Source organism: Trichechus manatus, unplaced genomic scaffold (genome assembly GCF_000243295.1).
Source record: "Trichechus manatus latirostris isolate Lorelei unplaced genomic scaffold, TriManLat1.0 scaffold00171, whole genome shotgun sequence".
In the NCBI taxonomy this organism is placed as follows: Eukaryota; Metazoa; Chordata; class Mammalia; order Sirenia; family Trichechidae; genus Trichechus; species Trichechus manatus.
Window position 1 is genome coordinate 4923239 of NW_004444107.1, and position 22168 is coordinate 4945406.

Here is a 22168-nt window from a genome sequence, read left to right on the forward strand (position 1 = left end):
TTCCTGACTATAATTTCTATGGAAAATCATCAGACCTTTCCTCCATGGTTTCGAACTATCAACCTTTAGGTTAGTAGTCTATCACAAACTATTTGTGTCACCGAGGGATCTTGTTTACCTAGTGCTATTCTGTTCTAATTGATGCGTGTGTCTATTGCCTCCTCAATTCAACTGTCAAGAGCATAGAGCTATATCTTTTAATAACTTTTAAATCACTTATAGCTACTATCTCTTCAAACAAAAGGTGCTCAATAAAAACCTATTGTATATCCAATGAATGATCATTTCATTTAACCACCTCACAAATTAGAAATGCAATGGAGAGAATCTAATCTTTATTCCTTTCTTTCGCCAGGAAGATATGAGTAGTTGAAGTATTTGGTGCTATATATAGTCAGTTGATGTCAGCTGGATGCCAGTCTTTTCAGAAAGGCCCAGTCCCCAGTTTGAGTCAGATCTAGGGACCATGCCGTCCCAGGCTCAAGGATAAAAACAATCAGGCCCAAGCGCCATCCATTTTCCATCTCCGGAGTCTTTCCTACACAAATTGGGATTCATCCCTGCTGAAAAGCAAGGTATAAAAGTAAGGTGAGTATAATGTTTCCTAAAATGTTTTATTAGTCAGTTGTCCAAGGAGGTTCAGAGTTGGGACTCAGAAAATGGGCATTCTTTTCTTTAAAGGGCAGCTGTTGGTGCCAGTATTAAAATGCCACCACCAAAGAATTCTAGTTTAATCTGGTGTCTTTTCTTTATTCTTACACTTGCTGGAAGTGACATACTGTGATGCTGGTACAAATGAAGACCAGCAAGAACTAGGAAACAGTGACAAATTAATATAAATGTGGAAAAGAGAGCGGGAGGGGCAAAGGAGGCCAGCTATTTCACTGTTTCTTACTGCCTGATGATCTTCGTGTTGATGTACAGATAGGAGTGGGTCTGAAACTCCGAGTATCAGCCTATGTTCACTGTGATGTTGCCTATGAATGAATAGCAAGCTCTGTCCCTAGACAAGGAGTGCAAATAAAAATCTTTGTGTAAAATGCAACAATAAATTCTTCCTAAAGCACAAAGATGCTCTCTCTCAAGAGGGTGATTATAAAATACTCCAAATGAGTTCCTCATATCACCTCAATAATGTTCCTTGATTTTTAACAGGGAACAAAAAACCATGCTATCCCATAATACCATGGTGAAGCAAAGGAAACAGCAAGCATCAGCCATCATGAAGGAAATCCATGGAAATGGTATCAATAAAAATCCTTCTTCGCATTAATATAGATTAGATCCTTTCTAACATTATTTAATATTCTATAGTTTACTTCCTCTAAAACTCTTGCTGTTCTGTCATAATTAAGCTGGAGTGCTAGGGAGTGTAGAAACGCCTATGGTGTCTAATCCTTTTGTAGTCATCCTTTCTCATTTGACAGCTATTTTCAGATGAACAACTGCTCTAAAGGAATGAAGCAATCTGACAGCTGATGTACATTCTGTTTGGCTTGTCTTTCACATTATAAGTTAATATCATTCTTGGTTCTTTTTTTTTTTAAGATAGGTCTCATTCAATCTTATCTTCATTGTCCATCCCACTGGTCCATCTTGACTTCTTTCACTTCATATTACACAAATCACTCGAAATATGTTCTATTCTTCCTTCTTTTAAAAAAACTGTTAAGTTGCAATTCATATTCATTGCTTATTTCCTTAACCCTGAAATCAGTCTTTATATGCAGTCATTAACATTGATTTACCTAGGCATTTTTTGGGGGAGACGGTGGAGGCATGGAAAATCTACTTTTAATTTCCGGGGACGTAGAGAATGTTTTTGTAGTGTCAAAGCATTTTGCTAAAAAATAATAATAATAATAATAATATGAATTAGATGCAAGGTGTTCATCCACTGGGTCCTTTTCTTTGAATTCTACCAAATAACTCTAAAAAGCAAAGCTTTTTACATTGCTTTGATTGTTAAAAAGTAAGTTCAACTCTGTACATGAGCCAAGGGCTATTATCAATTTTAAAAGTTAAGAAGAAGACGATCCAGATCCTTTTAAGAGCTGATTTGAGCCATTCCAGATATATTTGTGGGGATTTTCAGGTTGCCTCCTCATTTCCCCTCCACTGACAAGGAATGTGACCTTTCACGTTAACAGAATTGAGATCTAGAGGCGTGAGATCTGGTGGGGGCAGTGGGGACAGGGAGTATATTTTTTTTGTGTTTCACCTTCCAGGAAGCAAGCTGAATAAAACCAATCAAAGTCGGTTTTAGATGCCCTTCTGTCCCCATACACACAGTATAGTCTATCTAAAAAGTCCTACTGTTAAGTTTTCTTTTTTGGAATGCAAAATTACCATACTGAATTCAACTTTGTTCCCATGTTTTACTGCGATATCAAACTAGCTTGGAATAAAATGAGAAGAATTCTGAACAAGATCCCAGAACTGAATTAATACTAATCCAAAATTTCAAAATTCATGTTTCCTTTTAAGTATTATTTATTCATTTTGCTTTTTAATTTTTGTATTTCCTGTTTCAGATAGTTTACCTGAAAATTGCGTTTATAGTTTTCCTCATCAATAAAGCAAAAATCAGATAATTAGTCTGATTTCAGACTAAATTGTTTACATTAAGACTGGACTTTGGTTATCATTTTATAGTTGCCAGAACCATAAGCCTCATAATTATAATCAAGTAATACATTTAATTCCCAGTCTAAATCAGTTGTTGGATTCTAGTCTATGCAGGTCCTGACATAGACCCATAAGGGTAGAATAGCTTTTATTTAAAAAAAAAAAAAAAAACTGAAAACTGCTATTTTTATGAAATACTAAGATAAAATATTATTATATACTTGGGGGCAGGGGGAAGCTACTATCTCACCACAGCAAGGTCTGGCCATGTAAAGTCTGTGGAAGCACTCCCTCCCAAGCCACTGGAAGACTTCCAGCCCCTTTAAGTAGAGTCACATGCTTTGCCTTTGTTTGGATGTCAAGTATTCCAGATAATGCAGGGATAGTCACAAAGTCTTTCTTAATTGCTCTCAGATAAAATGGTTGTCGCACTTTCTGAAACAGCTCAAATGTATCATTTTCCTCTCTTATTTCCTCTAACATGTTGTGTAGAACTGCGTAAGGCATGGCATTTAGAAATCTGGAGCTAGAAGGCAGGTCGTTGTTTCTAATGATGCATGGACTTCAGAGACATCTTTCTGGAAATCCTTCAAACTCATAAGCACATCACGGCAGTAAACATCTGGATAATTTAGAATAAAGCATGCAACTGTTTTGATCTTATTTATGAGACTCAGTCAAATTTGGACTGGATTGTTCTTCTTAAAAAGGAACTTACAAGGATATTTTCAAACCTCTTTTCCCATCTCCCTCTTCACTTATGTATCACGACCTTTTTTCAGTATTATAACACCATTAGATAATCTTTGAACCTTAAACTCTGAGCTGAAACTGGTCTCCTAAAAGTACCTTTTAAGTCAAACAATATCCATTGCCATCGAGTCAGTTCTGACTCATGGCGACCCTACAGGACAGAGTAGAACTGCCCCATAAGATTTCCAAGGCTGTAAATCTTTACAGAAGGAGACAGCCACACTTTTGTCCCACAGAGCTGCTGCTGGGTTCGAACCGCTGACCTTTAGGTTAGCAGCCAAGCGTTTAACCACTGCGCAACCAGGCCTCCTTCAAGTCAAAGAATAATAAAAAAAAAAAAAAAAAAAAATCCATTGCCAAGAGTCGACTTTGACTCACAGCGACCTTATTGGACAGAGTAGAGCTACCCTGTAGGGTTTCCAAGGAGCGCCTGGTGGATTTGAACTGTAGACCTTTGGTTAGCTGTGGAGCTCTTAACCACGCCGCCACCAGGGCTCCATAAATCAAAGAATAGTCTAGCTCAATTAGCAATGAACATTTTATCTTACCTTTATAGAATTATCTATGTGCAATCAGTTTTGACAAGCAGCAAATCCAAAGGTCAGACTGGAAGCTATGCTAAGGTAAATCAGTAATTGTTTTTCAGGACAATGCTGTATGGAATCCTGCACAACCACAAATTGTTTCTTTAATTCTATTCCGGCCCTGTTTCCATGGCAATGTATAATTACTAGTGATAAATTGGAGTATAAAAATCTGTGAAAGATCTTTCTTCTTTGGAACATTTTTGACTCTAGTTGGAAATGTTGCTTCAGTTTGCAAATCATATATCAAATAAACTTCAATCAATTTCTATTACTGGCTTAATATCATTTTTGTTTTAACAGTATTAACTAGATAGAATGAACAAAAGGGTGGATAATTCTCAGCTGCCATTAAGTTTACCCTAAATTGTTGCTCATTATGGAACCACTGAAGCCCTGCTGGTGCAGTGGTTAAGAGCTACGGCTGCTAACCCAAAGGTCAGCAGTTCAAATCTACCAGCTGCTCCTTGGAAACCCTATGGGGCAGTTCTACTCTGTCCTATAGTGTTGCTATGAATTGGAACTGACTTGACGGCAATGGTTTGTTTGTTTGTTTATGAATTCATTATGATTTGGTGTTAGGAGTCCCTGAGTGGCACAAATGGTTAAGTGCTTAGCTACTAACTGAAAGGTTTGTGGTTAGAACCTACCCAGAGGCGCCTAGGAAGAAAGTCCTGGCAATTTGTTTCCAAAGGTCATAGCCTTGAAAACTCTATGGAGCACAATTCTACTCTGTAACACATGGGGTCAACATGAGTAGGAATTGGCTCGACAGCAACAAGTATGATTTGGTGTCAAATTATGTAACAGAAGCAAATATACCTCAGTTCTAAAAATATAAAAAAGTATCCCCCAGTATTGCTCTCAGATTTACTATCCTCATCATCATATCACGAGCATGGTCATCATCATCATCATGATCAGTATTAGGATGGTACCACCAGATGTCTTATGTTACTAGTGTGACACAAAGCTTCTATGCTTTATACAGAAATAGCTGAAGCATAGTTGCTGCCATCTAACAAAGTGGTATTCTAAAAGACAGGCAAAAACATTTTATCATTATCTGTGCATGAATTAGGTGTAGGCACAAGAAAAATGGCCTATACTTGTACTCTATTCACTAGCCCTATTCAATTTAGTCTTGAACCTGTCCATATTCTCTAGCCCCAATCACGTTCCTCTCTCAGTAACTCATTTGAAACTTGAAGAGTGAAGGAAGAGGGAGAGTTAGGGAAGGCTAAAAGGATAGGAAGTAATAAGTTAATAGAAAAAGAGAAGAGGGGATTAAGATTGGAATAAGGAGAGGCGCTCTAGAACAATTGGCACCTGTCCAGAAAGGGTGGGGAAAAGGAATTGAAATTAAAATAACCATAAGAGAACCGGGAGTTTGGTGTCTCCTGACCTCATCCACAGCTACTGCTGACAGTTCAGAATAAAAGCTTCACCAACAGAGGAGACCACGGTGCTTTATAAGGCTGCTTCAATCACCCTAAGTTTTCCCATCTGGGCTTTGGGAAGGATTTTTTTGGTATGTTTTCTTTCTTTCTTTTTTTTTTTTTTCCTTTTCATGACTGGTCAACAGCTTTCCCCAGCACATAGAGAAAAATGGGGCAGATTGTTTTTGTGATTTCAGGAAGAGAGTTAGACTTTGTGGTCTGAAAACAGGAAACCCAGGTTCTAAATGGAGTGCTGTTTCTGATACCATACCAGGAGAGGTGGATTCCAGACTAAACATCACATTCCTCCTCTGAAAATGAGGAAGGCTGGGTTCTCTGACATGTCCAATTCTAAAATCCCATGATTCTAATTTACTCTGCTATATGCCAAAGTCAGACATCAGTTTATTTCACTTCTCCACCAATAATAAAGGAAATAATATTGATGTAAGTAGCAAGCACACTCTGAAAAGCAGAGCATGAAGTCTAGACTTTCAGATGGGTTTGCTAAGACCTCTTTTATTTTTCCTGTATAAGCATCTTAAATTGTAGTTAATTAAGTCATCAACATCAAAATTAGGACTCCAAGAAGGCTTATCTACCTCAGATCAAGTGCAAAAAATTTGCATGAGAAAAAGGACTTAACCTAAAGGTTAAGTGCACCAATTTTTTTTGTTAGTTTTCTTTAAACTTTGACATTAATATTCTTATTATGGAGGGAGGAAATAGAAGAAATAAGATCAAGCTGGATGGGTGTGCTAGAAAAATTGAAATGATAATTACTGTGGGCGTGGGCCCCCCCCAAATATCTAAATTTATCAAGTGGGAGTTACCAAGTATAAAGATGATTCTTCATAACTCCCACTCACATAATTGTTTACAAATGTTAGATAACATGCATGAGAGGGGTGGGGGAAAGAAATGAATTACATGCATTAATTTCGGGCTATCCTTTAAATAACTTTATTTTCCCTTTCTTTGACTGAACCAGAAACTCTTACATATTCTCCTGGAGCCATCATTTTAATACTGAAATTTCTTGTTTTGATATATAGTATTGGATATCTTTATGAATAGAATGCCCAGATAAAGGATCATTCGCATAGAGATCCAATGATTCACAAATGCTAACTACTCTTGAAAACAGCTTTGTAAGTAAGTTCTCTGTAATGTTTGGAAGAATTATTTTGTGATGCTTTGATGAAATCTTAGTGACCTCAAGTGAGCTTCTAGCCATGAACTAGCTAGAAGATGACTTAGATTATAGCCCTTGTGTTTGCGGTGGTTTCACTGGCCTTGAAGAAAAGAATAGTTTTTGTTTTCTCTTCAGGTTGTTTAAATTAAATTGCTTATTTATCATATTATATTTTGCTCCAAGTAGTTAAGACCTGGTTGAAAATGAACATACACAACAGTTAAGACTATGACTAAATTAAATCTTGCTTATTCCAGAAGGATCAGGGTACAGAAAGGGATAGAATGCTTTCACGATATTTCCTTTTATGTAATACTTATAATAAAACTTATTTACTTACCTAACTGCAGAATTCTAGCTACAGATGTGATTCTATATTATTGAAATGACACTCTTCTAATTTTTAGTATTATCTTAAATTTATATGGGACTTTTTTAAAGGAATGTATTATGGATTGAATTTTATCCCCAAAAAACGTGTGTTGACTTGGGTAGGCTATGATTCCCAGTATTATGTGGTTGTCCTCCATTTTGTGATCTTATGTAATAATCCTATGTGTTGTAAAACCTAACCTCTATGATGTTGATGAGGCAGGATTAGAGGCATTTATGTTAATGAGGCAGGACACAATCTACAGGATTAGATTGTATCTTGAGTCAATCTCCTTTGAGTTATAAAAGAGAGACACAAGCAGAGAGTAGAGGGACTTCCTACCACCAAGAAAGAAGAGCCGGGAGTGGAGCACATTCTTTGGACCTGGGGGTCCTGAGTTCCCTGAGCCGACAAACTCTTAGACCTAGGGAAAGATTGATGACAAGGATTTTCCCCCAGAGCTGACAGAGATAGAAAGGCTTCCCCTGGAGCTGGCGCCCTGATTTCGGACTTTTAGCCTCCTAGACTTTGAGAGGATAAATTTGTTTGTTAAAGCCGTCCACTTGTGGTATTTCTGTTATAGCAACACTAGATAACTAAGACAGAGGTGATTTTCCTATTCTGTGTCTCCTCTCTGTGAACTGTTTGGAATACCCAGCCACCCTAGAGAGTAATAATTCATCACATACTTTGTGTTTGAGAGAGAGGCAGAGAAAGGAAAAGAGTGATGTTAAGGAGCCCTGGTGACATAGTGGTTAAGAGTTATGGCTGCTAACCAAAAGGTCAGCAGTTTGAGTCCACCAGCCTGCTCCTTGGAAACCCTATAGGGGAGCTCTACTATGTCCTGTAGGGTCACTATGAGTCGGAATCGACTCATCAACAAGAAGTTTCTTTTGTTTTTTTTTTTAAACATAGTAGAGGGTTTATTAGTTATACCTCTTAAAATTCTGTTGAAAGATATTAATGATTTAAGTTTGTACTGAGTAGAAGTCTATCAGGTTTAAAATCATTCTCTTGGTCTTTATTATAATAGTTTTATTAAAGAATGTGTGTGTGATAAGTTTTATTTCCAGAAAAATTAATAGATGAACTACAAAAAAATTAGAGCAAGGAAAGTTTACATATTTTGTTTTGTTTGAAAAATGCTATACAGTCAGATTTTGTATATTCATAGATTTTTCTAAGCATGTCATCAGTTTCTAAACCTCTCATAAGGCCCTCCAGAAAAGTAGCAGCAGAGAATAAGGCTAAATTCTATTTCACACCAAATTTGAAACTGCCAACTTTAATTCTACCCATACTATTCTGTCATCTTAGTTTTATTTTTTACCTTTTTCACTCTAATATGCTCTAGATGTACATATTGTAAACAATAGTAGATGATTCTTCCAATTTGTGTAAGTTTGGTCGTGTTATTTCTAAAATGTTATTTCTTAAATGTTTATAGATTCTCACAGCTATTAAGTGATAATATTTTAATTAAGAACACATTTTGGAAATGTTTATAAAATAATCTTAGAACCAGAATCAAAGGAAAGAGATATGAAATAGGAAAATAAAGAATCCCAGATAGGTTTCAAAATCAACTTTTTTTCTGTAGTGACAATAAACATTTTATCAACTGTATATTAGACTAAATTAAGTTTTAAAAATTCACAGGTTATTTAGTGTGAGAAAGGTTATTGATAGTGTTTTGGTCTTTTCAGGCATTATTCAAAATAAATCTTCACTATCATCTTTTATGTGATATGTATGCATTACGGAGCAATGCATGTTTTATGAATTTATTCAGTCCACAGAGGCCAACTATTTATAAACAGGCAGAAGAGTCCTGTACAAGAGCACAGAAAATCTCTTTGCTAAGTCTTCTAAGTAAATAGAGTTGACTACCCTAAGCAAATAAACCTCAGCTAGCTTCCCTTCAGTCGTTTTGCCCATTTTACCAGAATTGCAGTTGCCAGTGATCATGGGGAAACAGTTTCAAAATAATTTTTATCACAATTATTTGCAAGTGGGTATCTTTGCAAACTATGTATGACATTCAGTGATGCAACCAAATATGTAACTTTGGCAGGATCAAAATTTCAAATAAAAAATGCAGGATTACCTGTGCACACATTTTATAGCATCAAATATCCTGTCACCAGCAGATCATTGCCTTATTTCTTCCAAATTATCCAACTCTGATTGAGAGTCTTCTTTCCAGAGGTACTTTGTCTATAATTCACTCATCCATCACCCCAATTAACTATAAATTCTTGTAAGTAGGGATTTTTGTTTCATTTTTATATCCCTGGGACCTAGTAGAGTCCCCAGCACGTTGTAGATACTCAATAAATATTTTTGAAAGTATTTATTAATTTCTTCCTTTGCACATGGAGTAGTGGGAGGGGGCAGAGAATGAGGGCTAACAATAGCCCTTCAATGATTGAGCATAAAGACTTCTTTCTTGTTCACCCTTTTCTGTTCTCCTTAACTGCCTTGAACAACGAACAAATGGATTCTGGCAAGCAGCTCTGGAAGCAATATAGCAGAACTCCAGCTGGGGAACACAATGTGGGGTTACAGTTGTATGCATGGGCTGGGCCTGTGATATCTTTCACTTCTAGTCAACCATTTTGAAAGGCTCCACGTATATAAAGCAATCTCATAAAACTCAACCCATCTACCTGTTGGGGAAAAGCGGATATATCCCACTTTATAAACATTTGTCCCTATTTCATGGAGATATTTTGCTCTAATAATTATTGAGAATTGAACAATTGAAATCTAGAGTTGGTACTTAGATAAGTAGATTATAATAAAAAGATGAATGGATGGATAAATCTTTGTTGGCTAAATATTAGAATACTAATCTATGAAATAAATGTGAAAAAGTGTGTTTCCTTTTGGAGGACTTTAAGTCCAATTTCTGCTCATATGAATACACAATGAAGTAAGGTTTGAAGACAGAACTGATCTCATTTTCAAAGATCACTATTCTCCAAATAAAATGAAAATTTCTGTATGATTTCTATTAATTACAATATGGCTCCACAGTATGAAAATGGAAGAAAAGTACATTCAAAAATTGAAATAATTGTGCTTGTTAATGTATGTTTTCACATTCTGATTTAAGTATTATACATTTGAGAAAACTGAGAAGAAATACTGGTAAAAATTATTTAATATTTCTAGTAGATTAAAAATTGTGAGTTTTTGTGGAAATTAATTTGATTATGATCAAGACCCTAAAGTTATGTCTGTATTGCTCTCTAGTTAGATATTAAGCTACTTAAAAACAATCATTGATTTTCTTGAACTAGCAGCAACATTTAATAGATTAATTCCTATAAGATCTTAATTCCTATAATTAAACGAAAAGTTCTAGATCACTATAAATGACACCAATAGGAAAGTATGCCTAGCAATATTATTTTCAATAGATGATCTAATATCACAGAGACAACCTTTTAAGCCATGAGAGCAAGGATATGTACCCTGAATAAGACATATCATTTATCAGGCATCAAGAGTAAACACACAGTTAAGGCTCTGCGCAGGGGTTTGCAATAAACGACAGGGAACAGCTGAACATGGATTGTATGTGCTCAGTTGACAGCATTCTTCACTCTTGAAGTTTAAGTAATGAAAGTCATCATACATTAGATTCTCCAACTCATACAAATGGTTCTGGAACTCCTGATCCAGTTACATCATAGATTTAACTACTGGAAAGGAAAGAAAATAAATCTTGAAGAATTTAGTTTATGTCTTTGTTTATGCAAAGAATGTTGACTTAACATATTCTTGGCACTGATGGAAGCAATTTAGATGTGTCTAGAAGTATGCGTAGTGGTTAAGAGCTATGGCTGCTAAACAAAAGGACGGCAGTTCGAATCCACCAGGCTCTTCTTGGAAACTCTATGGGGCAGTTCTACTGTGTCCTATAGGGTTGTTATGAGTGGGAATCTACTTGACAGCAAAGGGTTTTTATTTATTTATTTTTTTTGGAGTAGTGTGCCAGTAAATATTTAACAACCAGATCATCAGAGAGGAAAAAAATACCTTAATTTGTAGAATTTGCCACTTTTCTATGGTGTAATTTCAACTTACCATGGTCAATCTCAAGTTACCAACATGGAGTCACTGAATGCAGGGTTGGGAAGAGATGCACGGTAGGATACTATTATATATTATTTCCACCATACAGATATGATACATGTTAATAACCTTAAGAGCATAGATAATAGTAAAAAGTAGTAAAAGAATGCGAGAGTGATAAGTTTTGAGTATTTGTTGCTTTTTAAATATAGTTAATTATTATGCCTATATAATTTAATTTTTATAATGGTTGTGTTGGCTATGTTTGACTTCCAGCTCACAGAATTCCTGAAAATTTATCAGTCAGCTCTAGCGATCCAGTACAAGCCAGCTCCAGCACATCACTGGATTTAGCATCCAGTGCTTCTGGCCCCAAACCAAAACCCAAACTCGTTGCCATTGAGTCAATTCCGACTCATAGGGACCCTATAGAACAGAGTAGAACTGCCCCATAGGGTTTCCAAGGAGCAGCTGGTGGATTCGAACTGCTAACTTTTTGGTTAGCAGGTAAGCTCTTAACCACTGTGCCTCCAGGTTCCCTTCTTGCCCCAGAGATTGACTATACCTTCAGATGATCACTCAAACTATTACCTAGGGAGGGAGAAAACTTAGGCTTAAAGGAGATGGAATGGAATCTGAAGAATTAAAAAAGAGGTTGAGGGTTGGCCAGTTATTTTGAGCATCTTCTTCTCCTTTTCCTTTTTGCCTTATTTCTCCTCTTTGGTGGTATAAATATACTAGTGACAGTGAATTGTACCAGCTGTTTATTTCCTTGTATGCCCAGCCATTGAGGGCAGGTAAGTTCCCCATGGCTCTCATTGCACATCTATTCCTCATAGCAGCTGGAGTAATGGTTGTAGTGCTTTGCTAAAGAGGAGTAAATGTGCCTTATGAACCCAAATGAGTCTGTGGCCAGGGGCATATACATTTGTTTATACTTTTTCTGTCTTCTCGCTTTGCTCTTTGAGATCCCCACTCCTAGGCTTCTGGGCTTGCCTTCCTCACCCTTCTCTTTGACTTGTATTTCAATATATCTTTTAGATCTAAATTAGTGGAAAGATTTGGAGGAAATAACTATATTAAGTTAGGATGCTTTTGTTGAAATTAACAGAAAACAAAAAATCAACTAAATTGTATAATAACAGGAATTTACCAGATCATAAACTAAAAAGTTCAGAGGTGATCTGGTAAGGCTTGATCCAGAGGCTCAAATATGCCACCAAGGATCTGGTTTTTCTCTGTCTCTACTCTGATTTCCTGGGGGTAAGCTTCATCCCAAGGCTGGTTCTATCATTATCCCAAGAACTTTCTACCGGTTCCCTGGGCAATATACTTGTTTGTTTTCATCCAGCAGGAAAAGAGAGCATCTTTGGCACAACACGCCCAGAGAAAATTCCTTATATTTACTCTCACTGGCCTAGGTCAGGTCACATATACGTTTGTGAATCAGTCACAAAGGTGATTAGCTCCTCTCAAACACACTCCAGAAGACTGTTGTAAATCTCAGGGATCAGGGTGATGAAATTCACTTAAGTCACATAGTTATTTCAGAAATGTTGGTGGAGCCAGCTGATACTGGGGTCATTAGGAAAAGGGAAGGTATACAAAGAACATGTTCTCAAATTTTTGTCTTGGGACCCAGAAAGTAACCTTATGTCACAGCTTGAAATTTAGAACTTATAGAAACTGACATGCAATTACTGCTTCCTAGTCCTTCTATTTTCATTTAACTTCATAATGACTCAAATTACTCAAACTGGTAACCAAAAAAAGGAGGAAAAGTTGCCTTCGTGTTTTGCTTTGCTTATTGAAAACCTTTGCCATCTTAATTGTTAGGAGAAAGATTCCGTTACTATGAAGACTGTTATCTCTGCATTAACTAGTGGCTGCTTGCTTTGGGACTTCTGTATTTCCAGAAAATGTTCGGTAGAAAGGTTTTCAGGAAAAACCCAAATTTGTTTTAAAAGATTGACCCGTTGCCATAGAGTCAATTCTGACTCATAGTGACCCTGTAGGACAGAGTAGGACTGCCCCATAGGGTTTCCAAGGAGTGGCTGGTGGATTCCAACTGCCAACCTTTTGGTTAGCAGCCAAGCTCTTAACTACTGTACCACCAGGGCTGCTTTAAAAGATTACTTGTGTGTAATTCTAAAAAAGGTTTGATAAAGAAAATGTGTAGATTTTGATTTTCACTGTTAGTGTATTTTGTTTTTGTTTTGTTTTGTTTTGCATTGCTAACTGAATATTTTAATGTGTATTTAAAGGAGATTTCCTCTCCCAGATATTATACCAAATTATTATAAGCAATAATGTGTCCCATCTATCCTTTGTGATCTAAAGAGTGCTTGCTATTTTGATTCCAGAATCATAAGGGTGAAATAGCCCATCCCTGTCACCCGTGTATGTTGAGGAATATTCACAGACGCACTGAAAAATAACTCAGTTTCTCCTTTCATGTTCCAAAAACAGTGACAGAGACTCCAACACTTGCAAATAAGCGAAGATGAATATTCCCTATAGAAACTGTTGTAAGCTACCTTCATTTACTCTGTTCTGTTCCTCCTATTCCTTTTCCATAGGCTATTCTACCATCCCTGGAGATTGTAAAGCAAGCCTTTTGGCGGGGGGGAGGAGGAGGAGGAGCATACAAGGAAGCCAGACAAACCTGATCTGCATTGCATTAGGAAGGGTTATAAATTTTTTTGTTTGTTTGTTTTTTTAAATTAAATTTTTATTTTAAGATCATTACAGTTTCATACGCAAGGTAAAAAAAAAAAAAAAATGCAACGCTATGCCATGTACGTTTTACCCAGTTTCCCCCAATGGAAACATGCTGCAAAACTACAGCACAATGTTACAACCAGGATGCTGACATCGACACAGTCAAGACACAGAACATTTCCATCACCACAAGGATCTCTCATGTTTCTCTCTTACAGACACAGCCAGTTCTCTCTTGCCCACACCCTCTCCTTAATCCTTGCCAACCACTAATCTGTTCTCAGTTTCTATAGTTTTTTTTATTTAAAAATGTTAGATAAATAGAATCATACAGTATGTTACTTTTGGGGGTTGGCTTTTTCACTCAGTATAGTTCTCTGGAGATTCATCCAGGTGTTGTATGTCTTAACAGTTTTTTTCCCTTTTTATTGCTGAATAGTGTTCTTTGGTATGGATGTCCTTAACCACGGACATCTGGGTTGTTTACGGTTTTTAATTTTTTATTCTTTATTAAGAGCAAAGCTGCTATGAACATTCATGTACAGGTTTTTGTGTGAACATACATTTTCATTCCACTGGAATAAATGTCCAGGAGTGTACTTGCTGATAGTTTCATTTTTAGTTTTAAAGAATCTATGAAAATATTTTCCAGAGTAGCTGTACCATTTTATATTTTAACCAGCAATGTATGAATGATCCGATTTCTCCATATTCTCACCAACATTTTGTGTTGTCACTATTTTTTTTTTTTTTATTATTTTAGCCATTCTGATAGGCGAGTAGTGATATCTCACTGTGGTTTTAATTTACATTTCCCTAATAGCTAATGGGAAACCCTGGTGGCCTAGTGATAAAGAGTTTGGCTGCTAACCAAAAGGTTAGCAGTTCAAATCCACCAGGCACTCCTTGGAAACCCTATGGGGCAGTTCTACTCTATCCTGTAGGGTCACTATGAGTCAGAATGGACTCGACGGAAATGGGTTTAGGCGTTTTGGAAACACTAGTGGTGTAGGGGTTAAGAGCTACAGCTGCTAACCAAAAGGTCTGCAGTTCGAATCCACCAGGCACTTCTTGGAAACGCTATGGGGCAATTCTACACTGTCCTATAGGGTCGCTATGAGTTGGAATCGACTCGAGGGCAATGAGTAATGGCTAATGATGTTGAACATCTTTTCAGATGCTTATTTGCCTTCTGAAAATCTTCTTCAATGAAATGTTTCTTCATGTCTTTTGCTCATAGTCTGACTGGATTGTTTGCTTTTTTACTGTTGAGTTTTGAGAGTTCCTTTTATATTGTAGCCTTTTATCAAAATATGGTTTGCAAATATTGTTTCCCATTCTGTAGCTTGTCTTTTCATTCTCTTAACAGGGTCTTTCTTAGAGCAACAGTTTTTAATTTTGATGAAGTCCAATTTATCAAATTTTCCTTTATGGATTGTGCTTTGGATGTCAAATATAACAACTCTTTGCCTAGCCCTAGATACCAAAGATATAATCATGTGATTTTTCTTCTTTAAACTGTTAATATGGTAGATTACATTGATTAAGTTTTCAGTACTGAACCAGCTTTGCTTCAACCATAAAACATAATTTAGAAAACTTAAGAGGAGAAAGGAAGGAAAGGTTATTGTATTTGGCCATATTTTTGCTTACTGTATTCTTTCTTCCTACCTGATGTTTCAAGTTTCCTTCTTTTATTGTTTCCTATCTATTTAGAGAATTTCATTTATCCAGTCTTTTAGGATGGGTCTTCTGGCAACAAATTCTCCAAATTTTCCTTCATAGGAGAATGTCTTGATTTCCCCTTCATTCCTGAAATATATGTTCGCTGGGTATAAGGATTCTGGATAGACAATTCTTTTCTTCCAGCACCTAAAAACTATTGTGCCACTTTCTCCTGGTCTTCATGGTTTCTGATGGAAATCCACTATCATTCTAATTATCTTTCCCCTACAGGTAAAATGTTATTTTTCTCTGGCTGCTTTCAAGATATTTTTAGTTTCCGAAAGTTTAATTATGATTTGTCTTTTGGAGTTCTTTGGGTTTATCTTGTTTGGGAAACACTCAGCTTCTTGGATCTGTACATTTATGTTTCTTGTCAAATTTAGAAAGTTTTCAGCCATCATTTCTTTGAGTACTTTTTGAGTAAGTCTCACCTCTTTCTCTTCTCCTTTTGAGACTTTGGTGACACAAATGTTGTTTCTTTTGTTATAGTCCCAAGGGTCCCTAAAGCTTTGTTCATTTTTTTTTTCAGTCTATTTTCTCTCTATTGTTCTGATTGTGTAATTTCTGTTGTTCTATCTCCTTGTTCACTGATTCTTTTTCCCCTTTGTTCCTTTCTGCTATTTACCTCATCCACAGAGCTTTTTATTTTGGTTATTACATTTTCAGTTCTAAAATTTCCTTTTGGTTCTTTTTTATATCTTTTATTTCTTAGACTTTCTATTTCTTTACTAAAGCTTTCTGTTTTTTTTTTTTTATTTGTTTCTAGCATGTTTGTAATTGTTTGTTAAAGCATTTTTATAATGGCTGTTTTAAAATCTTTGCCAGATAATTTTCACTTCTCTGTCGTCTTGGTGTTGTTATCTATTGATTGTCTTTTTTCTTTCAGTTTGAGATCTTCCTACTTCTTGGTATGATCAGTGATTTTTTATTTAAGCCTAGTCTGCCTTCTTCTCTCTGTCTTTTGGAATATTTTATGCTTGCTTTATACATAATGTCCAGGATTTTTTTTTTTTTTATTTAGTGGATAAATAAGGGAAAGTATATCTACTCTATCTTCCAGACGCAGAAGTCTTGATATTATGATTTTTATGATTAGTGAAGCCCCTTTCCATGTAACACCAAAACATGTAAACAAACTGATTTTTTCAAAGCAAAATAGAGAGAAAATTTAACAAGGAATTCTATTGTTTTACCCCTAAGCACTCAGAAAGTCTAGTAATTATGGTTAATTGTCACATCATCAAAGAATGTTGCCCCAATCAATCAAAATTATTATTTATTTCACTACTGGCCCTTTTTTTCTCTGTATATATTTAATAGCAATCCACAGTGGAAAAGGACCCAGTTGGTTACAGAGAGTAATTCCTAATCCTCACCTATAGTAAAGGAGCAAGTGGAGGAGTTTCTCCTTTTTCTGACTTTGGAAAAGAATTCAGTGCTGGAAATAGAAAATAATACTCATTTGTTAAATGATTAAAAGATTAATGCCTAAAGTAAAATGTGAGCCATAAAACAGAATTGAGTAATTTTGATTCATTGCTATGGAAATATAGAGAAGGACATGAATAATTATGAGTAGAGATTTTAGGGACAGGATTCACAGAAACGATATTTGAGCTGGATTTGGAAGGATTTGTTCATTTATTAGTTATCACCTGCCTACCATGTACTGGCTCCTTGGTGCTGGATGCATAAGGAATAGTATTTTGTCAGACATAGGCAATTGGGGTGGAGTAGGGTGGTAAGATAGGCTTTCCAGTAATAGGGACAGCTCAAGCTGAGACATGAAAATGTGGGGAGCAAAACAGAGCTTACTAGGGTAACTGACACAGTGCTGTTTGAAAAGTCACTCAATATGGAGCTCTTAACTACTGTGCCACCAGGGCTCCATGAAAAGACTAAATATTGTTAATAATAATGGCAGTTAACATTCATTCACTCTTTCTGTGTGCCAGATATCATGGTAAGTGATTTATATAAAGCCTTTTATTTTATCCTGATATCAACTCCATGTGGTAGGCATCATTACTATTATTAGCCACATCTTAGAGATAAGGACATTGAGATTTAGAGAAAATAAATAGCATTATCTATAATCAGGCAGTTAGAAAGCCGTGGAGCCAGGATTCAAACCAAGGCAGTCTGACTAAAGAGCCCCATCTTATTGACCACACTAGCAAATAGCATGTAATACATTATGAAATTTAGAAAAGCATAAAAATGCTTTCCTTGAGGTTTTCATGCACATTGATATTGTTTTACAGATTTAGATGGCATAGACCTGGGCAAAAAAGTCAGCATCCCCAGAGACATCATGTTGGAAGAATTATCCCATCTCAGTAACCGTGGTGCCAGACTATTTAAGATGCGTCAAAGAAGATCTGACAAATACACATATGAAAATTTCCAGTATGAATCTAAAGTACAAAAGAACGTAGGTATAACTTGACCATGTGATATCTAAATGAATGGGCCGCATTTCTAAATTTGTATATTGTACTAGAGCCCCAAAGAAGTATTTTACATATTTTCTTTCAGTTGGCTCTGTTAGACAATTTTTTTTCATGATAATGAATAGTTTAGGTGGGCAAACAAAAGAATTATTACATTTGATATGAGTACCCTTTTAGTTCAATAGGGACATGGTAAGCTTGCAGATTTAGCACTAAAGAACTGGTCTGTTCTGCTAAGAGGAGGGAGAGGGAGTGAAGAGAGGTGGTACAGAATGTTTCCATGGTCTTATCACCACTAGTTAAATGTTTGGGATGGAAACACTTCCAAAGCACACAATGCGCCTCAAAGTAAAAAGTGCAAGTATTTCATTGGCTGAATACATCCTGGCATTGAAATATGCCTGGGAACTACAGACACTGTTCAATCTCCTCACAAAGCATTTATTCCACATTGTGTGGAGAAATCTGGTACCCATTAACCACAGAGCCAGTGGACTTAATACTTTGGACAAAGGTTTTGCTCAAATGAAAGCTAATAAACAAATACATAAATTCATTGTATTATACACATTGTATTCATATTGTATTCATTTAAACTGTCATCTAGAGAGACCTTAGAGAAGTTCACCATAGAAAAGCAACCAGCTTTGGGAAAATGGATTTAAAAATCAAACACAAGTCATGAAGAATCAAAAAGAAATAGAGCAGTATTTCTAAACCTAAAGAGATGGTAGAGATGGCAACAAATATTCTGTTTATTTACTGAGGGTTTTTTCCTGTAGTTATAAAAAGTCTGTAAGTTTACTTAAGAATTTAAACTGGAAAACTTACCAGCTGCCATTACTAATAAGCTGTTTTGACTGGACAACTAACTTCTTTATAGAAAACAGACTTGTTTCACTCAGATAGTCTATCATAGTTACTAAAACACATCATAGAAACTAATATCCACACCTACAAACACCAACATTGTATTCATTCCCAAAATTTTAATTTCCTTTTTATTGTTATGTTTTTGATTAACAGTAAATGTTGAGAGAACATTTTAAATTAAATATTTTTTCACATTAATGGGCATCCTTCAACATCCGTGGATTAAATCTAGTTATAATCATTAATTTGGTTAGACATCAAATCTTAGTCCATTGCAATATTTACGTTTGTGAGAGTCGGTTTTCTATTTGAAATCATAAATAAATAATGTTATGTTACCTGTAGTTATACCCAATATCCTCTTAGCAGAAAAAGTCTTTGGCTAATACAGTAAAAGCCTAAAATAATCCCTACCCCATCTCATGGCATCTGGTTATGTAATCATATTCTTTCAATGACAACAACAGAGAAGAATTAAATAAGCTGGCTCAAGGAAATTCTTTGAGAAGTCATCTGCAAGTCTAGACATCTGAAACGAATGAATATGCCAGCTTTCAAAGCTTCAGTTTCCATTTAATATTGTCTAAGAATAATACTTTAATTACAGTTCTGGGGGAAGATACAATGAGACTTTAAATGTCCTCCCTCATGAACACAACATATCCTTTCATTACCAGTATTTCAAATTATTGTCAATAATCTTGTATACCCATGGTTGAATATTCTAGTTATACATAAAGCCTATGAGTATATGTCTTCACAATTTTTCAGTGTTCTTAAAAGATTAACCCGTTGCCGTCGAGTCGATTCCGACTCATAGTGACCCTACAGGACAGAGTAGAACTGCTTCATAGGGTCTCCAAGGCTATAATCTTTATAGAAGCAGATTGCCACATCTTTCTCCCACGGAGTGGCTGGTGGGTTCAAACTGCCCATCATTAGAAGCCGAGTGCTTAACCACTATGCCACCAGGGCTCCTTCCTAAAAGAGGGGGCGTTAAATAAATAAAATAGTGCAAAAGACGCAGATTGAAATAAACAATTTTGTTGTTGTTGCTGTTGTTAGTGGCCGTCAAATCGATTCTGAATCAGGGCGTCCCCATGTGTGCAGAGTAGAACTGCTCCATAGGGTTTCCAAGGCAGTTACCTCTCAGAAGCAGATCACTAGGACTGTTCTCCTAGGCGCCACTGGGTGGGTTGGAACCAACATCCGTTTGGCTAGTGGTCTAGCGCTTAACCATTTGCGAAACCCGGGGACTCCTAAATAAACAATTAAATGCTGATAAATAACTCAGAGCAATAAACAACAATAATGTATGCAAAGAAGTCACATTTCATGGACTTATATGGTATATCCTAAAGTCTAATAAAATTTACTTTCTCATCTTTAGAAATGAGGAAAGTGGTATTTAAGGAAGTGTGTTGATTTGACTTATGCAACATCATAATAAAGAAGACTGAAAACTAGCTTTCAGAATTTGAGAGTTCTTGGCACCGACACCTATGATCGTGTAATTGAAGAAAACTCTGGCCTGGGAACAAGGAGACCAGGGTTCAGTCCTGGCTCTCCCACTGGCCATGTGACTTGGAACCAGTTTCTTTGCATTTTGGACCTGTTTTTTTCATTTATAAATTAAGGGCATGCACTCAAATACTGTCTAAGGTGCCTTCCAGCTCTAATGATCTATGTTTTCTCCAATCTTAATTCTCAAGATTACCTGAACAATAAATCATTGAGAAAGATGGTTAGCCACATTACATTATGATGCATTCACCTTGTCAAAGCATTAGATTGAAATCTGTAGAATTCCTAATGTGACAGGAATTTTAACAATGATGTCGGGTCCAGCTCTATTTCCAGTCATCCATTTATATTTTTGGTAAATATTTATTGAACGCCTACTGTATTCCAGATACTATGCTGGGAGCTCAATGATAAATACAGATTCTGTTTAGTGATGGAGAGATAAAATACTATTGAAAGATATAGAGGAACTATTTACTTGTAACAGCTCTACAGTCATCTTTATATGATTTATACTCTATTAACCTAATTTATTGACTATATTTTCTAGAATGAGCTGTTACTTGTATTGATTTCCTTGAGCTATAGATATTGTCAAAATAATTAATTTATCTTTAGGTCTTTCTTATTAGAATATTGAGGACATCATAAAGATATAAACCACTTCTCTAGTAATGGATGCCATTTGTTCAAATGTTAAGTATTATTTTTAAAACAGAAAAAATAAGTGGGGAGCTTTGGCTAGCATGCATAATAGATGTGGGCTTATTTTACAGCTAAGGGTCATTGGCAAATTCAAGCCATACAAATTTCTGACACAAACAACAACAAAATGAAATGTGTTTTCTTAAAAAGAAGTAAAGAAACATTGCTTGCTACGCAAACCAATTTTGAAGACTTAGGTCATAAACTGATTACATATCTGTTTATTGACTATGGGCTTTTTAAAATACCTAGCACTCTTAAAACTGTATAAAGTATACTACAAAAAGAAATTCTGAAATAAGACTAAATAAACTTTAGCTGGACATACATTTGGACATATATTTTTTATATAAATATTTATTGTATTTATTTTGTTCAAAAAGTAACTTCCATTGTGTATTTAGCATGAATGATAAGACAGACCTAAAAATCTTTTATTTGTATTGATATTTCAACAGAAATCATGTAGCTTATCTGTTTAAAACCCATAAGATACTGCTCTAGCTTTATTTTCTTTAGGGTCCGCTTAACTGCAATAAAAAGAAATACATTTTCTTTTGTCTTTCCAACCTTTCCTAAAGAGAATCAAGCATGATGGAACACTATAATTTAAGGCTACGTCATAACTAAAATAAGTCACCACCTAACCATTATAAGGCTTTGTTTGCATACCTAACAATAACAACAGAGGTGCTGGGTGTCTCCTGAAAATTAATGACCAACCAGAAAGAGCTGATTTTCCTGCTCATCATTAGTCCCCAGAAAAAAAGGCTACACAAGTCACTATTACAATTTTTTTTAAAAATTAATGTAGGTAGAACAATTTGTAAGTGTAGGTAAAATTCATTGCATGGACACATTCTAGGAACTTAGGAAAGATAATTATGATACATTATACTTTTAAACTTTCTGTATCTATCTCAAGTGCTTATTTATTTATAACTAAATTTGGCAGGAAATTCTTCTTTAAGAGGTGGTATAGATTTAGAAGTAAAATTTAAAGATACAAATCTAGTCAATTATTATGTGAAACACTCAAGATAGTAGCTAAATTCAAATGAAAAGCATTGAAATATATCTTCAGCAATCAATTCTTGAGAATAGTCTTTAAA

At 35.7% G+C, this 22168-nt stretch overlaps 1 protein-coding gene across 1 annotated transcript in view; it reads left to right on the forward strand.

The window, feature by feature from the left end:
• The first annotated feature begins 450 nt into the window (after nucleotides 1-450).
• Nucleotides 451-22168, forward strand: part of MYOZ2 (myozenin 2) — a 44344-nt gene continuing 22626 nt past the window's right edge. Inside the window, exons 1-3 of the mRNA XM_004386806.2 lie at nucleotides 451-588; nucleotides 1156-1244; nucleotides 17766-17935. Of these exons, the coding sequence (XP_004386863.1) occupies nucleotides 1169-1244; nucleotides 17766-17935 (246 nt within the window). The 5' untranslated portion in view covers nucleotides 451-588; nucleotides 1156-1168. The remainder of the gene's footprint in view (nucleotides 589-1155; nucleotides 1245-17765; nucleotides 17936-22168) is intronic.